We start from the raw sequence: 13,739 nt of genomic DNA, 5'->3' as shown, positions 1-13,739 counted from the left end.
CGACAGAAGTCACCGAAAAGAGAAAGGACGGAAATGGACGGGCCGGGGAGCAATCGTGAGTGGTCGGGCCATGCGAACCAACCCTTTCCTTCAAGCGCGAGCAGCACCGTAGAGGAGAGTGGGCGGAGCCGAGAGCGTGCTGCACAGAGCGCAAAACTTGTAATATTATTTGAAAGTTTTTCAAAGTTAAGGCGGTCCGAACGGCCGGCTTTTACGACGGTCACACAATGCCGGCTCCAATGGTTTTACATATCGTAAAGTGCGTGCACGAGCTAAGGAGCGCATATAAATCGGCTTGCCTGCTGTTATGTCTCCCGCGTGCAAAGGCCCGTTTACCATTTTATGCTCTCGGGGCGCTCGAGACCTTAACCCCTCTCCCCTCACCGTTTCGTGTCGTTTCGTTTCGTTCTTCTATTCGCGAAGTCGCCGATTTTCCTTGGAATCTTAAAACGAGAAGACAGGCCGGAGGAGAACTATACAAGAAGGGTGAACACGGGCGATTAAAGTTTAACATCGTTGCACTACCCGACGTGCGGCCTTCTCCCATTGGTAGCTCGTCAAACGATCCCTCAATAGCCTCGACGCAGACTGGTCTGGAAACCACTGAAAAAACTGGCCAAAAGTCGTTTTTGATTTTGAAAAAATTTGTTGTCCCAACATTTCGTCTCAATATTGCTTTGAAGCTTCTCCCCTTGGCAACGAGATCTCGAAACTTGATGTACGATTTTTCTATTTACTGTTTCAACCACTACATCCAAGTGTATATATTTTTTAGTACCGTTTCAGCCAATTTTCTAGTGAATAATTGACGGGAACGGCACTAAAAAATATATACACTTGGATGTGGTAATAATAATTTCATGATGGAAGCAAATATAAGACTAACTACTGTCGAATACATATTTTTCCAATTTCAGTCCGACTGTTTCTCCCTTTTCCATAACTGCAACACGCGTGCGATCGATCCGGCAGCGTTTAACGTTGACGCGAACACGAGCATTTGCATGAATTATTACCGAAGTTATGGTAAGGGTGTAGGGATACGAAACGTGGGACATTTATATTTTCATTGTCTCACGGTCAGGCGATAATTTATTAGTTTATTCCTTTATTTATTAGTATCCAATCGATCGAGAAACAAGAAACTGATTTCACAAAAGAGCTTGGTGAAGCCATTAAACTGTTTTCCACTATATTGTGTTTTACCCTATCGTGTTACTACATAGTGAAATTTGCTATCAATCAGAAAGGAACACTCGCGTGTTCTAAATTAAAGTAAAAATTAAGTTTATTACTATTCTCCAACAATCCACTGTGTTTATAATTTATGGCACCCATTTAAAGTTCCTGCGAATGTGGACTTATATATATATGAACTACTACTACTATTAGTGATTTCATTAGTTTATTTATACAATTAGTTATTTTCCACAGGCGTTACGCGAGAAATCTCGCGGTATGGCGTCCGGCAGTCGCCATTCCACTGCAAAGCACTAACTCGTGTTCCAATCTTTCTTTTTCGTCACGAACCTCTCGCTGACTACTTCACAGTTCCACCGAGGCCGGATTCTTTATAGGAACGAGAGGGATAATATCGCGGATAAAATGGAAAGAAAAAAAAAAAATAAAAAAGAAAACCGCAAACGATCCGGAATAATTTTCCAGGCGCTTAATAGCCGACTAATTAAATATGAGACCGAGTCTGTTCGTTCGATCGGTCAGCGACAGGCGATTAATTCCGAGTATATCAACGTCCCCTACCACGGCACCACGACACTGCAAATATTGACACGTATAGTCCGTCTATTCGTGCACGGGGACTTATTTCCATCCAACCAGGTCTCCGCAGCTAAACTTACAACTCCCCGTGTGTATGTATATCGCGGGTAATAACGCCGCTGGTAACATCAATGCGGGTATAATGCGCACGTTTCTAGGCGCCATTTAGTAAATACGGCTGTCGCCATTGCTCGAACCTGTTGTAACGGGGAGCAGCGGGCGAGCAGCGTAGACGTGACACGTTGGAAAACGGTGCGGCAAATTCGCACGATTGTACACCATCTTTTAATCGCAATGACGAACGCCGATAAAATATTCCGAATGTATGATCGGCCGAAGAATTTTAAGATGACGTAACTGATCGTAACGTGTCGGAAAGTATTTTACACGACAAATTTCCAAGGATTGTCCTCGTTATTTAATGACAATCACGCTAGGCGTCATAGCTCTACCAAAATACCGGAACGATTTCCGTCGTGCATGACCCGTCGGCGTACGAAACGTGCCGATAACCAATGAGCACAGGTAAACAATATGGAGGTTCGTCGAAACAGCAAGAAGAAGGGAGAAATAGCAGCAGTTCGACGATATATGTATGTATTTCGCATTTAGAATTCCGTCGGTGTTCATGACAAATCGCGACAGTGACGTCACGCGATTGTTAGCGGTGCCGGAAGTTATGGCAGTTCCAGTAAACCGAGGCATGGCGACTGCAGGCGCAGCTGCGGGGATCCTATTTTTGAATGCCCTTGGCGGTACCTTCGATCCTTTTTGACAGCGTGAGAGCATGTTCGTCGCGCGATCAATACTTTGGTACAGATTCAAGGAGGATTTATTAATCGTACATTTTTCATTGTTATTGCGTCTGGATGATGATCGTCTATTTCTTGCAGCACTTTTTGTATTTTTTTAATATTTCATATGCATTTTTCGAGCAACTGGACTAGAGATTCCAATTTTTGCAGATTATTTCGCAAAAATAAGATCAACAGAAAAATGTCTTCTGGTCAAAAGCGAAATGACATTGATCTTTATTAACACACACTTTTTTCGTATTTTAGAAATTTTTTAATCCCTACAAATCCACGGTCTAGGAAGGAACTAGGAAGATTGGAATATAAAGAAACGATTTTATTAATGTGATAGAACTAAAATATCATTGATGAAAACTGAAAAATGTCTAACATTATCCTACGCGTCAGACAAGTTACATCGAGTTGATCGACAAAAATCTACCAATGTTTGAACGAAATTTCACATAAACAAGAATTCACGTTTTCATTTGTAAAGCGGGTGCGTCGATCAGAAACAAAGAGAAACATGCAACTTCGAACGAATAACTTTGGACACGGCTTATTTAAACGCAATATAATTAGCACAGCATTTTAATCCACCGAGATCAGCAGAAAAGAAAGCACAAGAGATTGTCTGGTTAATTTGTTAAATCCTTCGAAGAATTCTTCTACGATACATCACTTGTTGTTAGTGCTCGTTACACTCGAGTTTCGCACGAAATTGGTCACGGATCTGCAAAAATGAAATTCCGAAGCGGTGCGCGATAATTCGAAGTGGTTGTAACCAATGAGAGCGGCTTTTATCCTCTAATTAGGGCTGCGGAGGATGTGCGATAAAATATGCAATCAAATGAAAAGTTCATTAAAATAGATGAGTCGTTCGGATCTACAGAAATTGAAGAAATCGCATGCCCCCTCGGGGAACTATAATGGCCGCATTCTAATATAATAGATTCAAATAGAAATGCGAGTATAACAAACGGCTGGGGTTCCGTAGTGCACCGCTCTCGCGGATCAAACGGCAGCGTGCACGCGCGCGCGCGAACTGGAAAAGAATGAAAGAATTGCTGGGGCTCATCGTTGCGTCTCGGACTTGCTAATTTTTTTGCCGGGACGTGGTTAAACGTGAAATTGTTACGAGGAGAATAATTGCACGCGAATAAAATCGATGTAAGTGCTCTCGAAGCTCGAACGCGGGCCCGAGTAATCAAAGCCGTGGCGGTGAAATTACAATTCCTGCCGCTGACACTGAATCATGCACACATCGGCACGCATACGCATGCAACAACCAAACGTGCCCGCGCATACGTATACACGCGTGTAGAGCACGAACAAGATAATTCTTCGACGCGATCTAGATTATGAATTATCGTGCGGTGTAGCAAGTGTACGGTTCGAATCAAATTACCAACGATGAACACGACAGTCGCGGCACCAGAAGCCGGCAATTGACGAGGGCCCTGCGAAAGCAGGATCCACCGGCGGCTCTGCATGCGAAGCCACACCATTAAATATAATTTACGAGTCGTGCAGCGTTTTTACGTCCGGTTTTCGAGTGTGTTCCGCTCACTGGAATCATCTGCCCGATTCGAACCACGAATAAATCATTTCGGTATCGGCCGGTGTCCGCAACGCTTACGCCGATCGTATCGCCCGTAGCAAATATCCTACCGAAATCGATTAGCCAAATTCGAAAAAATTCGACACCCGATATTACTAAAAAATCATTCGACCGATTCGTTTCGTTTTCTTCCACACGTATTCCTCTACTCTGCGAATCCATTGATTTATGTGACACGTGGCACGTTCGCCTTAAAAATCCCACCATTTTGTCAATTTTTCGTTTTCTGACTTAAAAATTGTTTCATTATCGGGGATTTGTTAGAGTAGGATGAATGCTACCAGGCGCTATACTGTATAGTATTGGAACACCTCTTGATCTTTTCGTTTTTAATAGAAAAAATATTTTTAGTTACTTTAATCGTGTATTAAAATAGCAGAAACTTTGGTTTATCAGTTAGAATAAGTTCCCAAAGACTCGCTGATTTCGTTTTCGTCCTGCTCTCCCCTTAACCGAAAACTCTCGACACGGTGTCGGAAGTATTATTTCTTTCTCCCCTTCTTCGCGCGTTCTACTTGTCGTTAGTTCCACCTCGGTTTTCTCGCCTCCTTCACCTTTCCTGTTGCAATGCGAACCGTGGCAACTGGTGTTTTTTTCTCGAGACATTTTACAATTGCTTGTTCCTCGTTCCACGAAGCTCGCGTGCAGGGAAATTATTCTAAATCTCGCGTACTTTTCGGAAATGAATTTTCCGGACGAAAATAATAGACCATTCCCAAGGATCGATTCTAAATTGTATGTAAATCCATTGCTTATCATCTATTGCGTACATTAATTGTCCGAACGATTCTTCCTGGTAAAAATAAAACACAAATGTTCTTAGTCTTCCTTAATTATAAACATTTCTAAATGCTATCCAGTGTTTAGCAAAGTTATAGTCGTATTGTGATGGACAATTTAAACGACAAGGAAGTTTGCACACTTTGTCGAATTTTCATACACTGAGAAGGGGAACTTGAATCTTTTCAGTCAAACTCTCGACCATTCTCTGCAGAATCTTATTGGCAATTTATCTTGCCACCGCTCTTGAAATTTGTGCAACAAGAATGATTGGAAGACATTCAGAAATCGCATGATAAAATCATTGAAATGTAATGATACCGTACACCGAAAATGAAGACGCGAACACACGTTATTTGTTGAGAAGAAATATCGAGTCAATAAATCAATCGACTTCTCGCTTTCTCTCGCAGTGGGTAATTCGAGATAACACTTAATTACGCACGCATTTGTCAAATAACCCTCGCCGATAGCCTGCCTGGAAGCATGCGCATCTGGATCTATATGAATTATTGACCCACCGAAAGAGTACCATTGCGGTTCGTGGAATAAGAAATTTGCCGAGCAAGGTGTCGCAGATTTTGTCGAAGGCAAGAATAATGATACCGGAGTCGATGGTAATTTACGTCGGGATCACGACGCGCAAGATACGATATACGCGATGCATGCTATTAATCTTCATTAGGCGCACCTTTAACCCTGCAATGGCCGCGCTAATTTTACTACCATAGTTAGGCGCATGGATTACACCTGTCACCCAATTAGAAATTAGTATAATTTTATGATTCGAAGTTGTGAATAACTTGACAACGCTATAAAACGAGACTCAATTTCTTCGTTGCATGCGCTTGCGATGAAAAGGTGTAATTAAAGAAACAAGTACACGTGCAATCATGAAATATTCATAATAAAGGTAAACACTCTTTTATTGTGTTTATTATTGATGCGTTTACTGGAGTTCTCAACGAGCAACCTCCTAGTTTCGCAATAATCAATTCCCTTGTTAAGCCTCTATGTAATGAGTAACCTTAATATTATTCACCTAGACAATTTTTTTTCTAGTGACAATAGAAAGCCTGTTACCGATAATTACTCAATTTTTGAGCAAACATAAAATATCGCATCGTGTAATACATACCATATAAAATCATTTTATTCCGTGTTCGCGCGAAACTCGGAAAAATGTAACGACTTCGTAACAAATTGCGAGTGCATTTCGTAAATTCGCGTACATTATGAAACCGCATAAATCTCGATGTCGCCGTCATTTAGGTAACGACACGACTCCTGTCAGGATCGCCGGGGGAGAAAATGAAGTCGGCACGCGTGGAATGTAATCGAACATGATCGTCTCTCTTTGAAAGCGTCAGATAATTTAATAGAGATGGCGCGGCGCGGCGCGCGGCGGGAGTGCAAATTCGCCTGAAAGAAAAAACGATGCAAGATTGATTGTTCGGTAATGTCGGACATAAGTTGCGTCGAAATTCGGGGAGGGAGCACGTCTTGCCGAGGTGTGCCGTCAACCGCGAGCTTTAAAAGAGCAAAAAGCGAATTGTTTCGTCCTTGGGTTGGTCACATTGCGTGGTATTACTACGTTCTGAACTGGTCCCGTTCGCAGCAACCGCATTTTAACAAAACAAGAATTGCCGTGGAAGTCGGAATAAGACGTTGCGGAACGCGTCCGCAAGTGTGCTCGTTGAATGACAGTGAACGACGAGTCTCGGACGAGCATACGAATCTACGGCATTTTTAGCCAATCATTTTACAGTACCGCCTATAAACGTAATTTATCTTTTACTAGATTCCTTTCGTTCGTTGCTCAGCGTCGCCTCAAGCTTGTTTAAAATAATTCCGTACTATAGACTTACCGTGTGAAACGTAACGAATAGACCGCGGATTTTTTCTACAAAATAAATATTGTTTCTTTAAGAAATTTCATTCTTTATCTCTTACATTAATCTGTGTCTATGGCTTTAAATCATACCTATTCATTGCGATCGTAACCGCATGAAATCCGCAGTCCAGTAATAAAATACTTCTAATTGCTACATAAAAGTTGAACACTCGGGAAGAATTTTTATTCGCATAGCCCACGGCAATTGTTGCTTAATATGGTGACAATGTGTGTACTGCATTTCTTTCTCTGTATCAGGATCACGTTGTTTGTTCTGAAAAATGTATGATTTACTGACTATTCAGCCAAACCAGTCGGTGGCCTACATACAGTTCAGCGAATCGTGAGTGTTCAAAGATTGCCAGCAACGTGGGTGAAATTTGCACTATACCAGGATGCATTATGTCCATTGGAACTCCTAAATATCCCATAGAATTGAATGGAAACCATGGTAGCATTCCGTTGTGTAAACCATAGTAGATTACGTTCATCTGAACATTATACAATATTGATGAATAGTTTCTTTATAATTTATTTAAGGCTTAAGTATAGAGGAATAGCGTTTTAATAGGTACATTTATCTTGGACCAACATCGTTCATCGTTATTGAATAATCACATTATAAATGTATATTTGTACAAGTCTATAAGATTTTCTGGAACGGTTATAGTTTTTATTAAGTCCATTTTGTTGGTCAGTATCGTTGCCTTGAAGCTCGGTATTCATTTTTGCAATCGAAATGGAGGAAGGGGTGGATGACGATATCGAGACGATTCGAGGTGAAAGCGTCGCCTACGCTAATTTATTTTCCCAGAGCAGGCCTGTCAATTAGCTAGGACTGAACGGCAATGATTAGAACGATGGCAACGCTCGATCGACAAGTGAACACCCGTGGTCATGGGTTGTGACAGGGTGACAGATCCAACAGAATCTGCCGTTTACATGTACGGCCTTGTGAAAACCACGCCTCGAGGGGTCGGCCATCTTGATGCCTGAATGGGTGAATTTCTATTGGCTATGAACCACGTGAATTCTGGGTGCACCGTTCTCGGAATCCCCTTCGATGATGCTCGATTCGTGGTCGAATCTCCATTATGTCGGATGGAATCTCGAATCGTTATTAATGAGCTCGATTCGATTTTAATTCGCGAACATCAAAGATCGGTTCAGGCAAAATTTACGGTGGCAGGCTTCAATTTCGAATTTTTCACGAGGTTAATTAATTTAATTTCCTTGCACGAACGGAACAAGCGATAAAAAGGGAGTACAGAATTACTGGTAGAATTTCAAGATATGCACCCTCGCCGTGGTGAGCTATTTACTGGTTTCATAAACGATGGTATTTAATTGATGCGTTATGGTAGAAACGCTCTAATTGTAGTGCCGTGTACGAGAAACACGGTTTTGCACCTTCCTTTATTGGAGCTTGCTTCAGCGTAGAGACAACGTTGCGTGGTAAATTAATGGTCTCCTGGAAATTATTAAAAGTCTGATCGTTCCCTAGAAATATTACTAATAAATCAGCGAAACAATTGCACTTGGACATGTGTGGGTTAATACAATTTCACTGCTTCTTAATTATGACCGAAGAATGTCCACACACGCCTTTACGCGAGTACAGATTCGCAGGTATCGATTCGTAGAATTTGGAAACGAGAAAATAATCCTTTACCCTACATATTAGCTCGGTATATTTGGAAAAAGAAGTGAAAAAAATTATGAACGCATTTTAGTTTAGCAGTTTATTGGCACTAAATCTATGTGCCACCAGGAGTGACTATGACACATTATTTTCTAAAAGTGGCAAGAACGTATTCATCCAGATTTTAAGCAATTTTTATCACAATATGTATCCGAAGAAATTGAACTCTAATGTTAACGAGATGTGTTGCAATGTTGAACGTGATGATTCTAACTTGTTGTTTCTTTTGGTTGCAGCTAACTGCGATATTCGCACAATGCGCTTCTGGAATGAATTCGGGATGCTTCAACCTAGCCGGTATTGCTGTACCGGATATACTGGTCCTACAGAGGCGCCAACATATGAGGGACAGGTGCCCTACATAGGAGTTACACCTTCTACGAGTGCTATCGACTTAGGGACCCATCCTCATACGCTGAATGCTCATATACCTGCCGCTAGAGTACCATTCAGACCTGAGGGCCTTCCAGAACATTCTGCTAGCCTTGGTAAGCACTCCATGATCGTCAATTATACTTGCACACCTTAATCGTCGAACATCAACCCCCCAAATTCCCAGGAAATCAAAGTAACCTAGCCTTTTAACTAGGGATGATCACTTAATTCGTCAGAGCTCACTACGTATCACCTTTAAAAAACTATTCAAACTACTAAGAAATTTTTCTAACACGGTTCCTCATTCGTGTTTCACATAGAATACTAATTATTTTCTTTTGAATAGTTTTCTTATTAATGAAGAAAAAATGAAAATGTTTATCGTCGCGTATATACCTACTCAAGGTTGGAATCAAATAATCCTGCAGAACAGAATTTCTATCAGAATTTCTATCAAATTTATATCGAATTTACCAATAAAATTTTACTTGTCAATAAATTTGCTGCTCGCAAGGTCGACGAGGTTTTCTATACTTTCGGAATATTTAACAAGAATAGTATTCGAACGACTCGTTCAATTTTGTAGTTTATCCAACAAGAATAGCGTACATCGAATATTGATATACAGTGAATTCTCGATATATGTCAACAACATGGGTCTTGCCAGGGTCATGTATTGTCCAGAAGACATACCCTGTTATGTTTACACTCCTCGGCGTCCGAGGCCTCTCCTCCTCGAACCCACGGTAGTGGAAATAAGTGCGCGACGTTTATCACGCAGTCCTTGGCGACATATATAGAGAAATCACTGTAGTATTGGACAGGAACATCATTGGAACTGCTCATCTGACTTTTCTATGATATTCGACAGCGCGAGTAATCATTTCATCGAGCGAAATACTTTTAAACCAGACACGTTCAGTCCGTTTGACACGCGATCCGTTTTCGACGAGCGAGAAGAGAAAATCGGCCGACAGCACATAAGTCACACGCTCACACGAGCAAAAGTCTCGTGATGAGGTAATCTGTGAATGTTTCCTTTGGATCGGACCCGTTTGACAAACCTCACTTACACTCGAATAACTTCCGTGATTTCTGTGCTTGAGGTCGCTCACGAGTCGGCGAAGAATGTCCTCGCTTCCGTGGAGTCGTCTGTCTTAGACAACGAACAGAATTGCTGAAATTCGTCGTCCTAATGACAGAAACCCACTTTGAAATGTTTACCCAAGTGCAAATATCGCGACGTTAGTATTACTAGCTTTAGACCGAACTGAAACGCAAAAGAACAATTATTCTAACTGAATAATAATCGTAATTAATCGTGATTTATTCAACTACATAATTAGTAAGTCTTTATTGCAATTGCAGCACTGCTTCGGTTAACGACGAGGCTTACTTTCGGTGACTCCATGTAATTGTTTCATTAAACTAGTTTTATTAAGCTATTTCATTAAACAAGTTGAATTAGCTTGAATTCTTAGCGCTAAAAAGGGTGAATATTTTCCTCAAGATTGGAAGATTTTCTAAGTCATTCTTTTAGCCGTTTCGAGGCTGTTTTAACAAGTTTACACAAATGATAGACAAACGAATGTAACTGGTTTCAAAAAATGTCCAGAAAATTGTGCCACGAAAAGACAAAAGATTGACTGGAATAATTTTTTCGAAAACGTGTCGAAACTGAGAAGAACTAAAACTAAATTTGATCTTACACATATAAGAGTGCATTTTGAAGCAAGAGGTATTTACTGATTATTTTTCAAATAATTATTTTTCTTTGCTGAAATGATTTTCAAACGAAGTCTCGTGCCGATCAGTTTCCTGTCGATGCGAAGTCCTTGAGCCGAATCTGATGTCAATCGACGGACGAGAGACGATAATGATTGTTCGGAGAAACACGGGTGAAGGATTAGTTTTCGTTTTAGGTCATAAAGCTCTCTCTCTCTCTCTCTCTCTCTCTCTCTCTCTCTCTCTCTCTCTCTCTAGACGCTCTTCTGTCGTCTGGAGCGCTCGAAGTTCGGGTCGTAATAGGAAATCTGGCACACATAAAACAGATTCTAACCTATAAAATGCCCTTCCTTTCAAGAGCCAACCAGACCGCGCTGCCTTACTAGCAAACTGTTCCCCAACTTCCGTTTATTCCCTTCTTCCGTTTCTTTCTTTTCTGATTTCGCTTTTAAGGGCTCCTCTTTTACAAGTTTATTTTTACTGTGGGCTATCATTATTGCCACTGGAGGACCTCTTACAATTTATATCGCCATCGCCGGTTCTTTTTCAATGATTAAATCAAAGCTTTCCCGCTGAACAATGATTCCTAAACTACAGATTTTATGCATATATGGTACATATGGGTAGCTGTAATTTTAAACAGTAGGAAGACAAAAAGAATTTAAGAACTTCAATATATTACTCACAATTTAATAAATCTACCGCAAAGAAAAATCTATTTGGCTACTATTTCTTACAATTTATGCGAACAGTTTCATATTTTGCATTAAGATTTGCTTAATCATTGGACGTGTACAAGTATTGTTTAAACGAATTTGTAAAATGTCAAAAGAAAAATGGCAAGTTCTCTTTCTCACTTTGCTCTACAGTAGAAAGGAGATTTAAACAAATTTTCACGTTTCTAAATGAGCACAAGCTGAATATTTTAAGATGCTTTGCACGAAAGTGTAGTGTTTCGCAGTATCAAGACGAGGAAGTGTGAAGTCTTTAAAATATTTGTTAAAATAAAAATATCTGTGTTCAGCTTTAACACTAGGTTTACGGGACCCGTCAAAATTACAGGATCTAATATTTGTAATTTACAATTATTGACATTGTAAGGATGTATCCATGAGGAAACATTCAACAAATTTCTCTTTTTTGGGTGTATGTTATTTAAAAAATGGCTAAAAATGTGGATAGATACCTTCTGGTTATTTTTGTAAAGTAATGTAAAATAGCCAGTTTCAGTGCTCCGTAAATCCAGTGTTGAAGCAATCACAATGAAGAATTCTTTAGCAAATATTTTGATAGTTAACATTGGTTGTTCGGGTGATTTCAATCGACCAGAAATATTGCTAATTGCATCCGCGGATCCGGCCCGTTTCCATCGCACGTTTGTTCCAATAATAAACAGGACTTGACTTTTCACACGAAGCGTCGAATCAAGATCGCCAACCGTATGCAAGGGTAAATCAAATCTGGCCGGCGTCGCGACGCACGCGACAGAAATAATTTCAGGCGAAAATACTTAACGCGGATTCCACTGTTACATCGTCGCCGCAAGTTCTCGCAGACTTGCGAATAGACATCGTCACACGTAGTGGCCCACGCCTAATGGATGGTTAATATATGTATGTAGACAATAAACTGCCGCCCCGGTGTAACGCAACGGTAGTTGTTCCTTAATTACTGTTTTCGCATTAACCGTAGCGCGAATATAATAACCGAACCGAAAATCCACATCGGCGTGTGTGACGGGATTCGAACGACCGGTGTGTATTAGCAACTATTAATGGCTGCGCTATAGTATACTCGGTTCGTAGTCGCGCGGAAACCGATTTGAAACCGTTTCGAAAAATTGATATTTTCCCTTTATAAAATTCGTATTTACATTATCCTTTATTCATCGACACTTACTGTACAAAATTGCAATACAGCACGACAAAATTGAAATTACTGACAGTACCCTGTCTCGTTATTTTCGACTGCATCTATCTCCATTTATAATACAATTTGTAATTACGTCCTCAAATCATTACATCCTCATGATACAATTAATCATGATAAAATAAATTACCTTGAGAATTCATAAAGTTTTTAACGAATTTGGTGAAATGTGAACTACGTACGCATCGGTAAATTTGCACACAATATGATCTGGTCAAACTCGCACAGTGAGCTGTGTCAAATTGCCTCGACAACTTCTTCGTGAATAAATAATTAGTCCGGAATAAAAACTGCTGTAAAGGCAATTAATCGACTAATTGCCGTCAAAGCAATAGGATCTCGTTTCCCCGGTGGACGTAAATCTCTGGAAACGTTGGACGAAGGAGCTAATCAACGAGGATCGCGTTCGAAGACGAGTACGAAGGGTGACGAGGTACTTGGAAATTCGATTCTTTCTTTATAGTGTTGTCATCGTTAAAGTCGAGACCGTATTTATTTCCTGGAGCTGCTTTGTGCGCCAAGCCTAATCCCAGCAGCGGCTTTGATGACGCTAGTAGCGGATGGCGTTGCTATTCGGAATACTATGCTTCAAACGATAGGCATTTTGTTTGTCGAACTCGTACTCCTACGGATCTCTTCACGATTTCGGACAATCACCTTGCGTTTGCTCGTGAAATGTAACCCATAATACCTCGGTGGAGTCGCGAGCTTCATTTGATCTAGTCCAAAGAAACTAAATGAACCGAAGATCCCTTTGAGCCAAAGACCGTTCTCTCGGGTCTGAAATTTTCGGACACATATTTTAGTACTGTCGTTTCAATTGTTAGAATTTGTTTTAAACATTCTTTTCATTTAAATCTGCTTTGCATAGCATAGAGTTATTTTGTACATACTATTAAACGTATCATGAAATTTTATCGTGTAAAATATATTACAATAGCGCTAATAAACGATAACATGTTCAGGATTCTTATTTTTGACTCAAAATCGTAGCTCTGCATTTTATAATTCTAGAAGTTTGCACAAACAGTATGAGTACGATAATCTATAGGTTCTTTACGAATACAAATTAATTTTGCTATATTTCAGTACGCGTAACCGTGAAAATAACAAGGAATGATTACTTTTATTTTTAATTTG

General features: G+C 40.3%; 1 protein-coding gene across 1 annotated transcript in view; it reads left to right on the top strand.

Moving 5' to 3' along the window:
• LOC143354759 (uncharacterized) overlaps positions 1-13,739 on the top strand; it is a 108,710-nt gene that overhangs the window by 79,865 nt on the left and 15,106 nt on the right. Inside the window, exon 5 of the mRNA XM_076789058.1 lies at positions 8,807-9,058. Within this exon, the coding sequence (XP_076645173.1) occupies positions 8,807-9,058 (252 nt within the window). The remainder of the gene's footprint in view (positions 1-8,806; positions 9,059-13,739) is intronic.

This window comes from Halictus rubicundus, chromosome 6, assembly GCF_050948215.1.
Source record: "Halictus rubicundus isolate RS-2024b chromosome 6, iyHalRubi1_principal, whole genome shotgun sequence".
Lineage (NCBI taxonomy): Eukaryota > Metazoa > Arthropoda > Insecta > Hymenoptera > Halictidae > Halictus > Halictus rubicundus.
The sequence above is the reverse complement of the archived record's forward strand: the minus strand, read 5'-3'. Positions and strand labels throughout refer to the sequence as shown.